The following is a 19677-nucleotide window of genomic DNA, read 5'->3' on the forward strand; positions in this document are numbered from 1 at the left end:
TCAGATTTGTACCAGCAGCTTGTGCAGAATTCAAAAGTCAGTTACATATTTTATTCCGACAACGAAGGAAATCCAATGGAAATGTTAAAAAATACAGCGATTCTGTTCACTCGGTACTAGTACATTTGTTACCCTTGTAATAACAAAAAACTGAAGAATGAATTTTTTGGTCTTCTTCCAGTTTTCTATCACCGAGAAAAAAATGGTTGTGCATGCGGATATTGCAGCGTATTGTTGGTACTATAGCTCAAAAATATCTATTACAAACATCGCATTGGACACTGATCATGGACGCCGAAAGTTTAAAAGGCTTCGTCCCAGCCGCTGACCTCATCGGGCGGCACATCGGTTTCAGGGGAAAATCTTGATCGAAATTCGCCGTGTCAGTTGGACCGGAAACGTTGGGTTTGATTGGTGGCTCCAGGCTCCGATTGGCCAAGCCCGTCCAGTCGAATCCTTGAAAGAATCTGCACAAAGCAATTAACGTCAGGGCACACACATCCGGTCGGGATGGATCGCGCGAGGCGCTGACATTCGCAGTTTCTGTGGCGGAAAATGCGATCTTCACTACTTATTAATACTTGCGTTAAACCCACTTGTGCCGTTTGATGTCGCTGATGCCGTTTTTTTGGTATCCCAGTCGTTCCACTGGATTGGCTTTACATAAACGCTTCATTAATGACTGCGAATTACGGCTGATTCGACGCGGAAATTCGATGACCTATAAGTAGAGCAAGTGATGACATAATCCGCCGGTGACTGTCTAGTACTGCGTTAGTCAAAGTCCCGTTGTCAGCGTAAAACTTCTTTAGCTAATCACTCCCGCTTCGGCGCTTAATTTTACCGCACACGCAACCGTGAAACCAACCGGCACGCTAAATGTTAAATCGTACAGCCCCCCTCGGCATTCAACATAAACGGTTTTTCGACGTATTCTCTCCGCGTTCCAACTCTGTCGGGATATTCCGAGCGTCGTGCTCAGGCACGAAGTCAACCGCGAAGGAATTGTTTAGCGGCATAAATGGGCGGCAATGCGGCTTTGTTGGTAATCACGCGCGCGCGCGACATCCCATGTTTATGACATTTAATGTGCGCTGACTATTCGGCCGCGGTACTGAATGATTAACTGGGACTGATTGCTTATAAATAGCTCCTGCTGTTCTAACAGGATTATAACGGGAAGATTAATGCAGCATCCGGAGCGTGAACTGCATGGATGCTATTATTTTTTGTCTTAACGTTTTAACAAGACGTTGCTGACTCGCTGATAAAGCTTTTCAATTAGTGTTGATTATCGAACATCAACCATAAATAATAACTTATATATAACCACATCTATGAATATTGGTGGCTCATGCATTACTTTTATTTAGCGTTATTAATAAACTGGGATCATAATCTAATGAATGCCATTTGTGTAATGAATTAGTAAAACACTACAAAATTTTATATTTGACATCGTTTCATACAGATTTTCTTACCGACAATCCTCGCAGAATATTGTTGTACACTTGCAGTTGGTCGCCGTTGTAATCAAAAGGCGGACTACAATGAGAAATCGTTTCAAACAAATGAAATTAAGTAAACATGGCGTTAGCAGGACGTTGACATACTTTCCGGTGGATAATTCGAACATAAAAATTCCCAGTGCCCAGAAGTCGACGGCATGATCGTGACCTTTATTCAGGATTATTTCTGGAGCAATATACTACACAATACATGAATAAGCGTATTAGACGTGCTTAAAATGCGGATAGACAGACAATAGCTCTTTTGAATTACCTGAGGGGTCCCGCAAAAAGTCCATGTTTTCCTGGAAGCCTCAATATCCTTTGCAAACCCGAAATCGGCCTACGTAAATAGCACATAAGCAGGTGCTTTATTGCTAACATGAAACTTCTCACAAAACCAACAGGATGTGATTAAAAGTTTTTTATGTGGGCTTGAATACTGACAATTTTGGCGTATCCATTAACATCCAGAAGGACATTTTCCGGCTTAAGGTCACGATAAATAATGCAGCGCTCGTGGAGATACTCCAGTGCCAATACGGCGCATCCCGTATAAAACCGCACGGTGTAATCATCGAAATAATTTCTGCAAAGCCGGTTCATATGTAATATTGCTATATCAGTACAGCAGTCGTTTTGTATAGTGCATTGAACCAAATTAATAATTGAACACCTTCCAAGTATAGTTCTATTAATATCTCTCTATGGACTCTCGTACTAAGTGGTTACTGACGCAAGGTTTTCCATCTTCACATATTATTAGTAACGTGATGCGACTTTTTATGCTCAGATTCTGATTAAAACTCTAACGTACCATCTTAGCAGTGTAGAAAATTTATTAGTACTCCGCTTTTCCCTGTTCTCGAGCTGAACAAGCAAACTCATAATGTGTCATAATTTGTAAGAAAAAATTTTGAAGGAACGCAATAATCGCAGCGCTATTCGCAAACAAGATTCCTCTGAAAGTTTGAGGCTTTGAAATCGTGCTCAGGATATTTAATTGCAAGCAGTTCACCTACGCTAGAAAATCATAACTATTGGCTAATTTAGAAAAGCAAAGCTGTGTGATATAATAATGCAGCAGCATAAATCGTTATGTATACACACACATTACTATGTAGTACTTAGTAGGTACCCCTGCGTTTTACTGGCAATTGTAAAGCTCGCACGCATAAACCAGAGTTCCAAAAACCACGATATTTCTTTCAAGATGCCGCAAAAATTATAAAGAGTATTCAGCGAATAAAGATTCAAAAACGGTGGGCTGGTGACAATCGCTTAGACCCGATCATGCGTTACCGGTGGCGGTGGCGATCGTCTCACCATCAGATCAGGAGTTTAACATGGTCTCAGTTGTCACGCGATTATTCGGCGCGATTATGCCCAGTGTCTGTAGCGGCGGCAAAGCTCGTTCGCAGACAAAATTCCTGATATACTCGTACGTATTTTCCAGTTACTGATAAGTAAACCTTTCTGCCATTTTTATTTCCATTTTAAAGAATATTTTCTAATTCTGTTAAACCTTTGGGTAAAGCAAACTTGCTAACACCTATTTCGGCTTTTTCTCGCGTTCTTTTACACAGTGCAAACCGTTTAATGACGAACCTTATCTCTAATAAATTACTGATCTCACAAAATTTATTTTATTCAGCACATCGAATCACGCTTACCGGTCACGTAAAATTGTCCACAGTTCCCCTCCCAAACAAACCTCCATGAGCATATACAGATATTTGCGATCCTTGTATGTATTGTACATTCGGCATATGAAAGGCGAGCTGAGCTTGAGCGTGATATTCTTCTCGGACAGGACATGTTCCTGCTGGCGTTGTTTGACAATATGAATCTTTTTCATACACTTGAGAGCAAATGTTCTTTGACGGTCCGCCTTGAGCTGGACGAGCACCACCCGACCGAAACCGCCCTGACCCAGTGTACCCAGAATGTCCAGGTCGGTCATCTGGATATGCGCATATTCACTGGGCGGTGCACTGGGATAGCCGCGTGCACTCCGATCATGACGCTTATGATGACGCCTAACCGGCTGATCCTGTGTGGTGGCTTTCCGCTGCTCATCCCCGTAATCATGCTCCTTTAATTCACGTAGATCGCCGATTAATTCTATAAAAGACCTAAAAGAGACAGCACATGTGTGCACACGCAGTCAGGTAATATTCCCAAGCACATGTATACAGTTGCGCCGGTGACAGGTGTGCGATATATGACACCATATTACGCAGTGCAGGCTATTTATACGCACTCCCGGTCTAATGTTAGACACTCCGCATCGGTAATGGCGGTAATTGTCGCAGTCCGTCTCTCTTCCTGAAGTAATGCTTTTTCCCCGAAAAATCGACCTTTCTCCAGCATGCGCACCGTAAGCGGTTCGCTCTTTCCCGGTAATTTTTGGGTCACTCGAACCTGGTGATAATTACATATATTGCCTTACTGTTGTATATAGAATTCTAATTTTAACTTGCAGAACGTAAGGGTGTATCACTGATCTGTATCACTTGCATTTGCGTATTAAGCAACAGAACTGCAGCAGTTACTTTCAAGATACATTATTAAGTATATTTTGGTGTCGAAAGTGGTAGTGGTTTTTGCTCTAATGGATAGGCTGGATGCGTATGTTGTAAAAATAGAACAAATAATACATTAAAATTTAACACCGGGGTTTTGTAACCAGTAGTTTTGTGAAAAGGTTACCGGTACTTACGACATTACACTGCATAATTACTTCTGTACACACTTACTTCTCCAAAATATAAAACGAAAAACGTATCTCCCGTTTCACCTTCCCGGATAATGTCACTTCCAGCTGAATAGTATTCCACCTGTTCATTGTAAGAATGCTTAATTTAATCAGTTACTTTAAAACTACTTATTTAAATTGTAATTTTACCTGCAACGCGTCCGCAACTTTTCGTAGTTTGTCTTCCTGTATACACAAAACTGTTCAGATCAATCACCTCGTTAAAACGGTGGATCATTGTTATGTAATCACCTCCAGATTTTTCAGGTATGGAACACTCCGTAAAAAGCGCACGATTTCCTCTTGACGTTGCAGGCCATTTCTCATCATAATCACTTGAAACACCGATCGATCCAGAACCCATAGTTTGGCTTGCGTGATAGCTAGATAAGAGGGAACAAATCCCCACTTATGAATATTGTTGCAATCTATTTCCTTAGCCGTCAATATACAGTTAAACAGTTGTGTTAGTGGCTGATTAATTATTCTGTACCCCGAACCGATGCCGTTCTGGTGCAGTTGTACAAAATTGCTAATTCTCCGAATGCTTTTCCGGAGGTGATTTTTCCCAACGTTTTGTCATCCTTTTATGACTTCAACTTCACCCTCGGCCAGGACATACAAGTGGTTTCCTTCGTCGCCTACATAACAAACGAAAATTCATTTTCTCTTGCAGTTTTCAATGGCTGAAAATCTGTCTCTTCGACAGATGCTTTCATATTAATTTTGGTTGGAATCAACGCTCGGTAAACGGGATAAATCATAATGCGATTCACGTTATAAAAGTAATGGCTGACAACAAATGACACGAGGTCACTCGTATTATTGTCAATAAAAAATTATTAGAAGCATATGCATTGGGTGTATCCCACTGAACTGATTCATACGGTCATGCCGTCCCTATTTATTTCTTTAACTTGATTTCCGAATAACACAAAAGCAAAATCACAATATTCGATCTATGCGTACGATGAATTTAATCACCGCGGTATTCCATACGTACCTTGTTGGATGATGTAGGAATTTGCCGATATCTCAAGGGGATACATATAATCTATAATTTCCCGGGTTTGCGAAGAGTCTAAATTGGCCAGGAAATCATTTTCACGGAGGGCTTCTTTAATTACGTGCTTTGACCTATCAAGTACATGCACGACCAAATTAATTTAAAATTTTAACGGTGACATTGCTGTTCACAATTCATAATACCGCGGACATTACTCCGGCATAGATCGACTAATCAAACAACCTATGGTGAACTATTAGGCTTAATAATTTTACAAAGCGAATTCTTTTACTGATTATGAAAATTTTCTTACTACCAGATTGTTGGGGATAGTATACATACACAAAGCTACCAAAGTTTCCTTAATTTTTAAACCGAAGCTCATGGTCAGTAGAAGTAAGCAGTTTTTCTGTGTTCTCAGTTAATCATAATTTAAGTAAGTATCGTGCAACTGCAACTGATCGTGAATTGCATTGCAGTAAATGCTACCCTCATAATTATGTTAACTGATGAGTAAACCATGTTGTATTTCTATGCAGCACGTACTCGTGTATTGTACACAGTAAACCACTCGTGTCAGGTTTAGTAAGCTCTTAAGCAATCCTAATATCGATAGCAATAATACCGATTTTTAACTTCGCACAAAATCAATTTATTGCATCAGCTGATATTAAATTCCGTCTACCATTCTCCAGCAGCTAGCAGTACATATTGACTACTTTTTGCATCTTGTGCGCAATAAATTCAGAAAGCAGCCATAATCAATAATATATAATCGATAATACGATATTGGTTTTTCTAGTGACTAAAACAACCGTCTGGAGACAGTTCGATATTTTCCAGTTAAAAATAAAGAGCTGAAACTGTATCCGCACTTTTTGACTACATAGTGATATTCAGCATACCATATCGAGAACGAAAATCTATATTATACTTTAATCGGTTTTCAAGCTTTATGCGTAGGTACCTGAATTTAAAATTCCGCTAATACTCCATAATATTTCGCTATATAATGTCTAAACTGTTTTACTGCTAGTCGTAAATTTTTTTAACGGTTTCGGCACGAGACTAGTTTAAGTTCTTTGCAGTACTTCATTATAAAATATTCGCTCCAGTCACAAGTAAGTATATCTCAGATTAGACATGTGTGCAACGAAATGACTTTTTTCCAACAAACAAGAAATAATTCTTACGGTTAGACGTACAGAGGGTTATTCAGCCAAGTGTGTTCACCTTCGAAAATAAATTTTTATAAATCGGCTTTTTGGTGGAGTGTCGCCATAAACATTTTACCAAAACGACAAAATAGTTTGACTGCCTTTTACAAATTTTGGTGAGAATCCAGCTTCAAATGCATCCCTTATCGGCTGTTGACCAGAAGACTTCGACTTCAAATCCTTGACCAGTCGAAATTTCGCTTTTATTTGGCTGGTTTCAAAAGGCCAGTCCGTTTCTCGAATCTACACGTTTATAACTTGAAAAAACGCGGATCCGGATTATTTTATGGGGAAATCGATGTAATGCTTTCGCGAGTAAGTGTGTAGGAACGGTTGAAAAAAACGCGAAAAAGGGAACAAACCCGCGGGAACCATGCCCGTTGTGCGAAAGCTTACACACCGAAATGCAGCAATCCTTTTCGTCCTCCCACTAACCAAAGCTGTAGCGGAGGTCTTTATTGATCGCTTTAAAGGTCTACTGTTTGCGAAAAACGTCCCGTGGCTCGAGCCAGGCGGGGAAGAAACCATCATCCCGAACCAGGATGGTGCTCCCGGGACGCAGTGCCGACCCAACCGGGGCTGCTTCCCAATCGTGAAAAAAACTAGTTGATTCATCAGAAAAATGTTTGCTGAATACCCCTGACACGTTTTCGATAGAATAGTTTGTGAACCCAAATTTTAAGGGATTTTTTATTCAAAGGCACGGCAGTTGCTGTATTTGAACTGGTCGACTGTTGGCAACATGTCTGTCAGGCATTTAATTTTTTCTTGAGGTAAAGGATAATGAAATTTTAACTTAATCATATTTTTATTACGACTAAATGTTGTGGCTATCCGATAAAATAACTGGAAAAGCAATATGATCTTATGGGGACTAAATATAAATTTTTCAAAAAGTGAACACACTTGGCTGAATAACCCTCTGTAATGCTGTTTTTATTGCGCACGTGTTGCTAATAATACTAGCGCTGCATCTAGAAAATAAGTAAAGGCGAAATATACTTGTTCGTCCGCAAATCGGGACTCCAGTTAACCGGCAGCGAAAGTTAAAAAACAAAACTGCAGCCCTATTGATTACGATAAAATTAGCACTAACCGGCGCAAGTGCCGGTATCTTCTGCCCATAAAAAACAGTAGAAAAACTGCATTAGTTACAATGCATCCGAAGTCGTATTAACTGATAGTGACGGAACGGTTAAAAGCTTTCGCACCAGATTAACTAGTTTAGAGTTTTCTCAGGATGCCTCTTAAGCTTGTCGATAACTTTCGTGGAAGCTTTAAGGCGATTTCACAAGTTTTTATAACGGCTTATCGTAATGAGTTAGAGAAACAAGAAAATAGTGTGGCGAAATAATACATAAAAACTACTATAGCCGCTACTGCCAATGCCAGCTGCCACATATGGTGCAGACTACAGTAGCCACATAATACACACATATTGATCTGCTTATGTCAATACGCGCCGACAAAACCGGTGGGGTCAAGTTAAACATCAGTCCTTACCGGAAGTCCTTTTCAACTTTGGTTACTTCAAGGTCAGAGAGACGGCGGGAGCTGCGCAGGGAGAATTTACTACTACTCTCCCCGGATATGCCCTGTTTTTTCCGCGGCATATCAGGTGTCCCGGTGACATCCTCTTCGTCGATCTTGTTCGTCAGCTGGCGATTGTGCGAAAAGGGATTCGTCACCGACAGCACGGAGCGTGCCTTGTCCAGCTGCTTGCGGACCTGTTCCAGTTCGATGTCCTTCAGCTGCAGGGCATGCTGTAGCTGTTCGATGATGAGTTCATATTGCTGCTTTTTAAGGAACCACGTCTCGGGGGTGGCCGGTGAATCGGAGACGGAGAAATTGCCGGACGGATGATGGTGGCTACCGCCTCCGGGCCAGGGTTTGGACCCGGCCTGGGAGCGGGCGATCATGGGTGAGCCTAGGTGGTCCGAGGTGGAAGCGGAATGGGTTTTGTGGGTCGGGGTGGAGGGTAGGTGATTCTCGTCTTCATTGGCGTGATTCGGCCGCGCCGATGTCGAGCCGAGTGTAAAGGGGAAATTTCGGCGGAACGACATTTTCCTCCCGCTCGTCCGTGTGACGGATTTAGCAGATTAAGATGTGATTACCGACGCCGAGTGTCGCTCGATTAGATTAATATCACGATTAATTTGTTCAATCGTCTTTTTACTGATACACACAGTCTGATGGTAGTAGATCGGTACTATATGTACGTTTGATTTGGACGGGAGCAGAACCGAAAAGTGAATTATGCACCACTTAAAATATGCACGGCAGGATACATTTGCTCATACCAGCAGGTGTTAAACGTTAAACATAAAAAAGATGCCAGCCAATAGGGATCAACTTAATAATAATGATGTAATATTCCACGTGAACGCTTTGCTGTAGTGACGTATTGTACAAGGCAAAAGGCAGCAATTCGTTTATGCCATAAAATACGATCATATGACAATGCCCATGATGTCCAGCAAAGTCGGTGCAGAAAGGCACGAAAACACGCAGTAAATGGTTGACCGGCACAGTACAGCACGGCAGAACGGAAACGCGGCTGAGCACAATGGGCGGAAGCAATATCGGTCCTCAGTGTGACAACGACATGTTTGCTCTAGCAGCACCAATAAAAAGAAACTATATGGTTGTATGGCGTATATATGTGTTCCGAATCAACAGACACCCGTGCTGCTTATCCCAGGAAAAATAGATGGGAAGACCATAAAATTACACACTGATCACCAACTACTCAACATCCGTGAAATGAGGCATCTATGCACTGGATGTGCAGCCATAAACCGAATAAAATCATGCACACACACACGGTTAGAGCGCCATTGTCGTGAGGAGAGAGAGGCAAATGCTGCGTAGGCACGTACACAACACGGGAGTTGGCGAAAAGGTGCTGTAAAGAATTTATTACAACTATACCCCATTTCCCCCGACGTCAAACGGTTTCGTCGTATATGGATGCTTTTTACTGCGGCAACGTGTGCGCGCAGCGCGATGATCTCTCGGTTTTCTACTATACGTATTGCAACACACACTGCGCGGAGTGACAGTGTATACAGGTGCCGGTTATTGACGTAATCGTCCGTCGCAGATGCCCACCTTAAATAATGATTCCGTCAACTGCCCGAGTGGAAGGCATACAACTCTCCAGCGCAGTCCCGTTGGTGCTCATCATGTACTCAGTACAGACGGGATGCTGCGGGAAAGAGCACCGTTGATCGGTATTCGACTGACGGTTCCTAATGGGTTTTCTCATAGTCAAACGGCAGACGCGCGGATCGGCATTTGGTGTTCAGCACTGGTATCCGATAATCAAAAGATGAGCTGTATGGAATTGGATCACTACGATTCTCATTACCGATATCTCCGTAGCCGTATGTATGCATGTGTTATGTGTACAGCATCTAGCTAAGTAATGTAATTACGCAGAAGCCGGAGGAATGTACATAATATTGTAACTGATGGCCATTACTATCGTATGCAGTTATATTCGTTTTTCATAATATTTCTATCAAATGGCTTTTCCTGAACTGGAAGCCTTGAACACCCCATTAGTAGCAAAATCAAAATCCACGATCTACTTAATATTATATACAAACCGGTACGCGTACCTAAGTAAAGGTTCGAGTATTATGTCGAAAGTTTTGTTCGTCTTTTAATCCATCTTCGATTTTCAAATCCCATTCCGCGAAAAATTCCCCGTAATCGTCGGGGTCAATGTTTCATGGTTTGCTTGATCGCATTGATTCCTTGGCAGGTTATGACCATATAATTCAACAAATATTTCAGTCGCCATCGGTCAGTATTCCTAAAAATGTACTTCCAAATCTCAACTTGACGCACAGCAATATAGCAATATAGTGATATAGCGATACACCAACGCTGCTCAAAATCAGGAAATTTCAAGGATGCTCGTACTGCAAAATTGTGTTTAAAAGGATTCGGACTCATGCTTGCATCTATGCACTCTGTAATTTAAAGTTCGGGATCCCCGTCAACCTCAGGTGCGATGGTCGCTACGAGTAAATGTAATTAACAGCGCAAATCTAAATATAATTGTCTGCAAACTGTACGTGGATACATGAGTGCGCAAGTTGTATGTAGAATATATACTTAATAGATATAAGAATTTGTAGGTTCATAACCATGTGTACAAAGTCTGGAAATTGGAATTTCTTTAAACTTCAAATTTCTTCAAACAAAAAAGCATTATTATGTGAAATTGTGAATGTGTAAAACCAGATTTACGTCGGATTAAAATGAATTTTGAGACTGTGCTGGTGTGCATCACTGTCATACGTAAGAATTTCTCACGTTCGAGATTAATAGTTTTACACAAGCTAAATTGAGTAAATTCCTTACTTGGTTAACGGGATGTAACTGTTTACAACATGCCAATTTTATTGACAACTTTGAGAATTTGTTGTGCATTGGTTTTCTCATGAAAACTTTAAAAATTTTAAATGCGTGCAACATATGCACAATACATCACAACATATGCACAATATGCACAACACATGCACAATACATATCTGGTACAATACATCACGTGTACATACGCTGACCTTTTTGGGAGCTTGACTATGCACGCTAATGGCAATAACTTAATCTATATACGATACAAACAAAAGGAAATCGAAATGGTCAGGGCCGGCGGTAATTATATAACCCGTAACCCCTCCGAAATCCTTGTGAGTATTTAGACACTGCCGTAAGCAGAAACAAAAACAAAGTAGTTACAGATGGCGGAAGAATTTCCGGCGAAGTCCATTCGGCCAGCATCACTTTACACCGCTCCACAACTTACTTCCTCGTCCACAGACCAATTCTGTAAATTCACCTCACTCTGGTTCCGGGTTAGGTACTAAAATAGTACCTCGTAATTACCATCATGCAAGTCATCCTCACCGCCTGAAAGTGGACTTCGAGAGAACGTAATCGACACGGCAGGCTAGATTCGATAAAGCACCGACAACGTACGGACACAGCGACATTCGAACAATTCCGCCAACTGATTTATAATTATTAATTGTGGTCTGTGGACAAACCGTGGAGATGATCACCAAAATCTCGGTGTGGAAACAAAAAATGCGCATTGCGAGGCGAAAGTTAATGGCTAGCTAGCGGTGCCCCTGCGATCTCTTCCGGGTATAAATATAGATTCTGCAAATACTGAAAATCTGATCTACACTGTAAAATACAAAATATGATCAACATACAGTGTGATCAACGCATACATTTGCGTCACAGAGAACACCCTACAACGTTAACCGCATGGCTTAATTATCAATACTTCTATATCTGTACATACTTCTATAGATATAGCTATAGTAATCACAAGTCTATTTTGTTAGAAATTTTTCACGAGGACACGATCCTGCTTTTTTCAAGAGAAGCCTGGCTTAGCCTGCAAGTAGACTTTTTCGAATACCAGTTCCGTTAATGTTTGCATTAATTTTATTTTTTACTCTAGAAAATCACAAAAAAATGTAACCACAAGTAGTAGGGCGTAAAATGTTTTGCTTAAAGTGCAAAGCCGTTTTCGAAGTTAAGTAGTTAAAACTTTTGTCTCCCGCGGCGGCAGATCCTCCAGTCGTCCTTGCGCAATGCGCAAATATTATACGAACCTCCATAATATGTATTACTAAACTAAAGTAAAGCTAAAACAGTATTTAGTAATATTATATAACCTCGTATCTATATTTATTTTAGCACCTAAATAAAATACCAATAAACCAGGAGTAAAAAGTAAGTGATGTTTGCTCTTATTAACCTTGAGTATAGTGGACAGCGTCACAAAAACAATATTCACTAATCATATAAAAAAATGATCCCAGTTGGAGCGAAAAGTAAGTAGTACTTGCTAAAAAATTGCTACGTACTAAAATGAAGAAGTACTTATTAAATAATTATTTAATGTATTCCGCTAAAAATTCCGTATTTGCTTATTCATAAAATTTAATCTGAAAAACAGCTGTTGAATTGCAGAAAAAGTGAGTACGAGTACGATAGTTAAACTTCCTGCATACGTACTTTGTACAAGTACCTACATAACAGCTGATTCACAGTCAACTGTGCACACATTCGCAATCTCGCATTACCGAGGCAGACTTTGTGTCATTCACCATCAGCTTTGTACCGTACTGCGATATCGGAATGTTGACAATCCAGGCACGAAGTCGAACAATCAAACGTGTTATCCTTATTTGCGGTTTTCGCATTCACCGTAGCATTCAGATCCCTGCCAAATTACGAACCGACCAGTTCGCCACCGCCAATACCATGTCGGGACTACTGTATAGTGCCAACATTTCCGATGGATTCCTCTTCAACGAAGCTGGCAGTCTGCTGGCACGGTATCGTGCTGCACACGCGGCTGGTTTCCAGTATGTGGAGTGCTCGCAAGTGGCCTACCAGTATAATCTGGACGACCTGGTCGCCGTGCTGGAGGAGACCAATCTCAAGCAGGTCCTGCTGAATTCCTTCGCGGGGCCCAATGCGGGCGATCTGGGCCAGGTGGTGCTGGATGTGCCCGATGAGGAGTTCGAGGCGGGGATTCGTCGTTCCATTCAGGTTAGCATCATCACCATCATGACGTCAAGAACAACGCTTGACCTACTTTGGAGTTTATTATGGTGCCATTGCCAGCGCATCACTGTGCAAGCATTCTGGAAGTTAAAAAATTAATACCTACTTTTTTACAATAATATGAAATTTTTAATTAATAATGAATTAATATTTAACTTATTGATGTGTTATGTGAGTTTATAGTACGGAGCATTTTTTTGGATTTAGAATGCAGTTCACTTTGCTGACATTTGAATAGGAAATTATTTTTTCAGTATGCTAAAGCGATTGGCACTTCCAATTTGCACATCTTGGCCGGAAAGCTGCCGGCTGGGAAGAGCCGAAGTGATGTGATGCGTCAGTATTTGCGGCGACTGCAGTGGGCTTGCAAAGAGTGCTTGCCACGCCATGTGAATGTGCTTATCGAACCCATTGGACCATTCGTCAGCCCCGATTATTTTCTCAACAATTACGGAACCGCTGTGGATGTGATTGGAGAAGTAAGACAACAGCAATCAAAATATATACAAAAATAAGTTTACCGGCTTTTTTTTTGCTGTGCGAATGCTGCAGTTTAATACGAGAATTGTTAGATGTACGTTTAGGATCGTACGTTTAGAATTATTAGATGTGGCAATGTGGCATGGTTTGAATAATCTTAAAAGAAATTTTTAGTGGAAATTTTCTTAATTGATTTATTGTAGTAACAAAACCAGCCGTACTACTGTTTTTTATTTAAAATCTTTACGCTTTTTATGCATTTGTTCCGGATTTTTAACCTGAATTTTATCGGAATGATCCTGTATTTTCAGCTGGACTGTCGCAATTTAAAGATTTTGCTGGATGTCTTCCATTTCAAGCAACTGCACCCGACGTACGACGTGATCAAATGGGCTCGTACTAACCGGAAACTGGTTGGTCACATTCAGGTTGCTCAGTCGCCGGCGCGCAATGAACCTCATGCCAAAGGTGATATTGATTATGCTCGCATTCTTCCTCAACTTGGTGATCTTTTCCCCGAACTGTACATTGGCCTGGAGTATAAACCCAGTGTGCCCACGCAGCAGAGTCTCGCTGATGGCAAATCAGCGGGAAATATTTTTGACTACGCCACACCGTGAATTTCTACCGGCGTCGTCTCGTGATGATGAGAAAATCTTCTTGTCTGAAGTAGCCGCTGTGTATACTTTGCCCGGCTGGTTAGATAGTTGATACGACCGCAAGTATTACTTCGTTTCTGCGGTTTTTACTTTTGTTAGCCTTTTTAGCATTTAGCTGTTCAATTATGGCTGTTGTGTTTGGTTTATTGTACTTGATTGTCTTTTTCTTTCTAACTTCATGGGACAGATTGTGGGTATTGCGTTATTTTTGCTGTTTGTGTTCCCTTTCTCTGAGCAGACAGTGATATGCATTTAAGAAAAAAAAATTGTGACACGATTGGTTATTAAAAGAAATATTTGGATCAAAATTCCGTTAAAAATTGTATGTGAAATGTACTAGCACTGGATGGTCGCGATGATAAAAGAGAAGTGAGTGACATAATTGGCATTGGCAAAGCGTTTACGAAGAGTTTGCTTTCATGACTTCATGTTTATTCCCAGCAACAAAGCTTTAACTTTAGCGATAGCGCCTCCAAACAGCTGTTTAAAAGCGTTGTAGTTGATGATTCGTGTAGGTTGGTCTGAAAAATTGAGCTGATACATATTTGCGCAACATCCGGTTGGGAAGATGCAGAGTAACAAGATACCAAAAAACTTTAGACGAAAACCGGTGCACCAGTATTATATTATCTCGTCATATGCCAGTTTTCGTCGAAATGCGAATAATTCCAAGGAAACGTGGATTTAATGGTGGAAAAAGATTTGGAATACAAGTACAATACAATTAATTTCTTTTACACATGTCTCTTTTTTACGAAAGTGTCGAATAGAAACAAATATCTTCGCATTTTTAATTTGTAGTGACTTCTTGATCGAACCATTTTGCAGTAGATCGTTACAAAAAGATGTAAAAAACAGCATCATGTCAAAACAACACTATGTAAGTAACAAATAACCAAAACTGCGCGAAGGAACTCCATAGTCCACATCAATCAACGCTTACCCACAAGCTAACATTCCTGTACACTGAAAAAGTAAATTTGTGCATTATTATTTTTTCTAAGACATTACAGATTCGGTACTGTCGACGGGAGCCGCGTTCTGAGTTTTCTTGTCAACGTCTGCAGAACCGACACCAAGCGTGTCCACAGTTTAACTGGTTTCCGGCGGTCCCGGCGCTTCAGACTTATCTTATCGTCGTCACTTCCATAGTCACTGGAACGTACAGTTTGATCTATCGAGTTTGTATCAAATACTGAAGATCCCTCTGACACAGCTGTCGTTTTAACCAGTTTCTCCACCGGCTCAGTCTTCCGGGGTGTCACAGTGCGACATTCCGTAGTTGCACTGTCACCTTTTCGGCTTGTATCAGCCAGCTCATGAGTCTTTGGAATGTTCGTCACTTTTACACTTTCTCCTACCGGGTAACTGACTTTCGGTGGTGCCGAAGAGACGCATATTGACGCTGTACTGTCACTTGTTGGCTACGAGACCACAGCTAACGACGTCCACCTCTCATCTCCACTTCCCGTTGAACAGATACATGAATAACCAATGGAATCCGTATTTCAATCGGTGCATTTAACAACCCATGTGTCGTGGAGACCGGTGTCTGTGGGCAGCTGACATTATTCTCTGGACATTGATGGTTCGGAAGCATCTGTAATGCGCTTCCGGATGGGGAAGCTGCAGGGAAAACTAAAGTGCCCGCGGATGGCACAGCGCTTGCGGCAGCGCCTTGTGAAACGTTTTGTCCTTGTTTCATTGGTAAGGTAGACTGGCAGGCTGTGGAAGAAAGCAAAGGGCCCGAGGTTGGTACAGCCTTCGCGGATGCTGCAGACACAGGCGCCGTTAGAATCGGCGCCTGAGAAGCGGCATTAGGCGGGCGGGTAACGGTCGGGGTCAAAGGCGACTGAGCCGAATGAGGAACGTAGCTAAGCTACAGTTATCAGAACTGAAAAATGGTTCTCCGTGCAATGCTGTTGCATTAAGAGGATTGGCAGCCTGCTGTAAACTATCGACTTCCCATTGCCGTTCTGCTTCTGATATCTCTTCAGGGCGTTGCTCTCGTTGTTTAGGGATCTCTTTCCATCCTTGCTGGAGTTTGACATTGAACATGCTCTTATTAACAATGTCATCCCGATTGATGCGCTGGAGCCCTTGTTTGAGATCGTTTTCGGCTTGTCGCGGCTGACCATGCCGTTCCACCCAGCGGCACAGCATAATCAGCGCCTGCTTTAGGATTTTTGGCTCCTCGTTCTTGATCGCCTGGATTTCTGGATCCCGGAAGCCCAACTGCAGCGCCAGAGCCGGCCAATCTTCGCCGAGGAGATCAGCCACATCGTGCAAGCGGGGATCAGCACGGTGCACCGATCCGGTTTACTGATCTTTTTCTTGTAAACTGGTCGTCGGTCAACGGTGACACTGTCTTTCGCTGATGTCGGCTCCATCGGCTGTAAAATAATACAAGCTTACTAAACAAGAATGTATTTCGCAAACTTTGACAAGCTCATAAAACTGCATCAAGTGTCAGCGCTTATATAGGTGACAGGCTGAATCAAAGGAGAAAATACTTCACATAACTCGATCAACTTAAAAACTAAATTGAACGGGATGTTTTAGCAAATGTCTAGTGTCTGCATACTCTCAGCTCATCGGGCAAGCGGACGTTGAGATTGCAAATGGGGATCTGCGGCATCTCATTGCGCCCGGACTTGGAATCCTTCATAAATGCAAGTCGGCCATGAGCGTTCTCATTGGGATTCTTGACCTTTACCAAGAAGGATAGACGGCTCTCTTGGAAAGGATAGAAGCGTAAATGCAGCTGTTCGCCCGATTTGGTCACTGGAATGAGATTGCCAGCCATTTCGATGTAGAGATTCTTTCCTTCCAGTACTTCCACATCACGACTCCTGGCCACTTCCACAAAGCGTTCGTGGTGCTCCAGGGTCTTGTCCTCTTTATCGTCGGTCATGCAGAAGACCCGCAGCCGGGCTTCTTCGCTGTCAAAGCGCCGTGCGTAGACGACGAATTTGGCCATAAAGGGTACCACACAACCGTCGGCGTAGATGGTGTGGCCGAGTTTCACCGCCTCACTGATGTTATGCCCGCAGTCCATCAGCCAGAACCGCGCTGAGACGGTCGTGGTGAATTGGATGCAGTCGTTGACGATGACCAAGGGCGTCGAGCCGGTGATGTCTTCCCATCGTGCTGGATTGGTGCCACCTGGGAACATAAAATTAATATATTTATATATTATAACCTTAGGAACACCGATGTACTTACACAATATGTATGTACCGGTAGTATAAACTCCTTGACAGAAAAGAGCTTATGGATTACAGCATTCGTAGTGCAATGGTTGTGTGATAGGAATCTGAGGTGGTACTCATTAGTATTAAGGCACCATTTTCCTTTGCGTGAATTGTTATGTGCCTAATACCGTTACTGTTATGTACCCTTGATCGATTACTTTTTTCGCTTTTAAGGATATTAGCTGTGGTTACATTTTTTGAAAAGCAATTATTACCTGTTATGCTACACAGGAGCCGCAGATTGGGTGAATCACTGGTACACTGGTTCACCATGCCCTTTCCAGCAGCACGAGGAAGGGGGATTGTTAGCATTATCGGCTTGTGAAATTTACGACGGCGTGGCTCGACCGTGACGATGGGGCTGACGGCGATGCGGTTGCCCAGTACGCGACACTAGATCTAGCGGAACGACATGGGCCTGCATGAATAAAAACACATAACGCAACACTGTTATCTTTGTTAATTAATACATTCTTCATTTACCTGCACTCCGACTTTAATCTTCTTTGTCAAAGCGCCTTCCGGGAAGAGCGCCTGCACTTTGTTTTCGACGGTGGACACGATAACCCCACCATCGGGACCGACAGTATGGACTTCCTGTTTGATGCGGGAAATGATCGCAAAGTACAGCGGAAAGTCCGTTGTGAGAATGCGCACGATGCGGTTGGTCTGCAGGTCTTCTATTGCGCGCAGTTCTGCAAAATAAATTAAATTCTTATACACTGGTGCTTATATGATTCCCATGCCGGTAACGTTTACGTACCATTAGGATCAAAGCTTTCCCTGAGAACTTTCTGCACCGCTTCTTCGGTAGCTTCCAGAGTGTGCTCGCGCCAGGTTTGTCCGTTCTCACTTCGTAATATGGTGATTTCATGCTCTCCATCTCGAAGCGATGCAAAATGTGGAATTTCAACAATCACGGGTCTGTTCAAAAAATTATGCTTAATTAAAAAAACATAACTACTAAAATGTATAATGTCATTATCCAAAATTTACTTCCTTAACTTCCTGGTTGGCCTTACCCCAAAAATTTCGCTGACGACGGGCCCATCTCCAGAATTCGGCAGACCAGTCCTTCCCCTTCCATCAGCGGCGGTGGATTGGCCACTTTGTCTTTGGTCAGATATTTGCAGGTGATGCGCATGGGGCATGGCGCTTTCCGCGGCGGAATGATGACGCGAATTCCCGAGTGCCGGCACCCGCGCATATAGTTGGTCACGCTCTTCATATTACGATATTTCTTATTTCATGTTTTTTTTTATTTCGATATGGTAACTTTTAACAAAATTAATATGCTGCTGTACTACAGAACGGCATCATACTTTTTCATGTACTGTCAGCGCAGATTTTCGTACGAGTATAATAATTATGTCTACTGCAGGTTGCAAATAAAAGCTCACAGAAATCAAAATTTTTTTAAACTCGTACTTTGGTTTCGCTACAATTCTTACAAAAACAACTGCGTTACTTCATATTTATTTGTTAGGCACACGTAAAACGCAGTGTTAAACAAAGTATCGCAAAGGCGAGAAATCATGAATGGGAACTCACCACAATTTCTCTCAAAGCATCGTCAGTTTCCGCCACATTGGTCGGCGGAAGTGCGTCCGATTGACCGTGCTTCTATAGAATTAGAATCCCATTATCAGCAAGTAAAAAACACGAACTTATTCCGATCACACTTACCACGCAAAGAGCCCACCATTGAGTCAATTCATAACTAATCGTAACGAGACTGCCACAAAGAACTATCAGCAAGGAAACGTACGAGTTCCAGCGCCTGGTCGAAGTTTCTACAAAGGCAAGTAATGATTCAAAAAGTCTTTCGTGATGGGAAATAGTTCGTGATCTATTTCCGGATAGCAACGGAACCGATCCCGTGGCCTACCAGCATCGACAGCATAAACCTCCAGTATTCTTGTGATGATAGCTAGTTAGGCTAGTGATGGCAGTTAAGACCCAGTGCACGGCCATCCCTTATTATTAGCAAACAACCCCGTAAAGTTCTGTCCTCGTAGTGTTATGGAGAAGCTACCATTTTGCCGTTAACAAAATGAAAACCAATGATCAAACAATACTTCAAAACTAAACCAAACAAAATGCTACGACAGTGATCAGAAAAACCTAACCAAAAAAAGTGCTTCGTTACTGGCATTTACTGATCTGCCCATGGACCATGGCTAACTCGACAAGTC

At 42.1% G+C, this 19677-nt stretch overlaps 3 protein-coding genes across 3 annotated transcripts; 1 reads left to right on the forward strand and 2 right to left on the reverse strand.

Moving 5' to 3' along the window:
* Positions 1–61: 61 nt before the first annotated feature.
* On the reverse strand, positions 62–9507 carry LOC129593823 (cGMP-dependent protein kinase, isozyme 1-like). Its single transcript, XM_055490298.1, is given in 16 exon segments — positions 62–346; positions 349–467; positions 597–721; positions 1482–1545; positions 1614–1708; positions 1783–1851; positions 1956–2097; positions 3182–3643; positions 3772–3932; positions 4268–4348; positions 4417–4452; positions 4519–4649; positions 4760–4853; positions 4855–4907; positions 5270–5403; positions 7993–9507. Coding segments are annotated over 16 exon segments (2370 nt in total). The 5' UTR covers positions 8553–9507; the 3' UTR covers positions 62–302.
* Positions 9508–12608: 3101 nt separating this feature from the next.
* Positions 12609–14522, forward strand: LOC129593906 (putative hydroxypyruvate isomerase). Its single transcript, XM_055490413.1, has 3 exons — positions 12609–13074; positions 13344–13568; positions 13881–14522. Exons 1-3 carry the CDS (start codon positions 12658–12660, stop codon positions 14187–14189), a joined length of 951 nt encoding a protein of 316 aa, XP_055346388.1. The 5' UTR covers positions 12609–12657; the 3' UTR covers positions 14190–14522.
* Positions 14523–15137: 615 nt separating this feature from the next.
* Positions 15138–19545, reverse strand: LOC129593858 (ankyrin-3-like). Its single transcript, XM_055490343.1, is given in 10 exon segments — positions 15138–16621; positions 16813–17393; positions 17698–17864; positions 17866–17900; positions 17966–18177; positions 18246–18406; positions 18505–18704; positions 19034–19105; positions 19169–19275; positions 19371–19545. Coding segments are annotated over 7 exon segments (1557 nt in total). The 5' UTR covers positions 18690–18704; positions 19034–19105; positions 19169–19275; positions 19371–19545; the 3' UTR covers positions 15138–16405.
* Between the last annotated feature and the right edge of the window lie 132 nt (positions 19546–19677).

This window comes from Paramacrobiotus metropolitanus, unplaced genomic scaffold (assembly GCF_019649055.1).
Source record: "Paramacrobiotus metropolitanus isolate TYO unplaced genomic scaffold, Prichtersi_v1.0 Parri_scaffold0000064, whole genome shotgun sequence".
Classification (NCBI taxonomy): domain Eukaryota; kingdom Metazoa; phylum Tardigrada; class Eutardigrada; order Parachela; family Macrobiotidae; genus Paramacrobiotus; species Paramacrobiotus metropolitanus.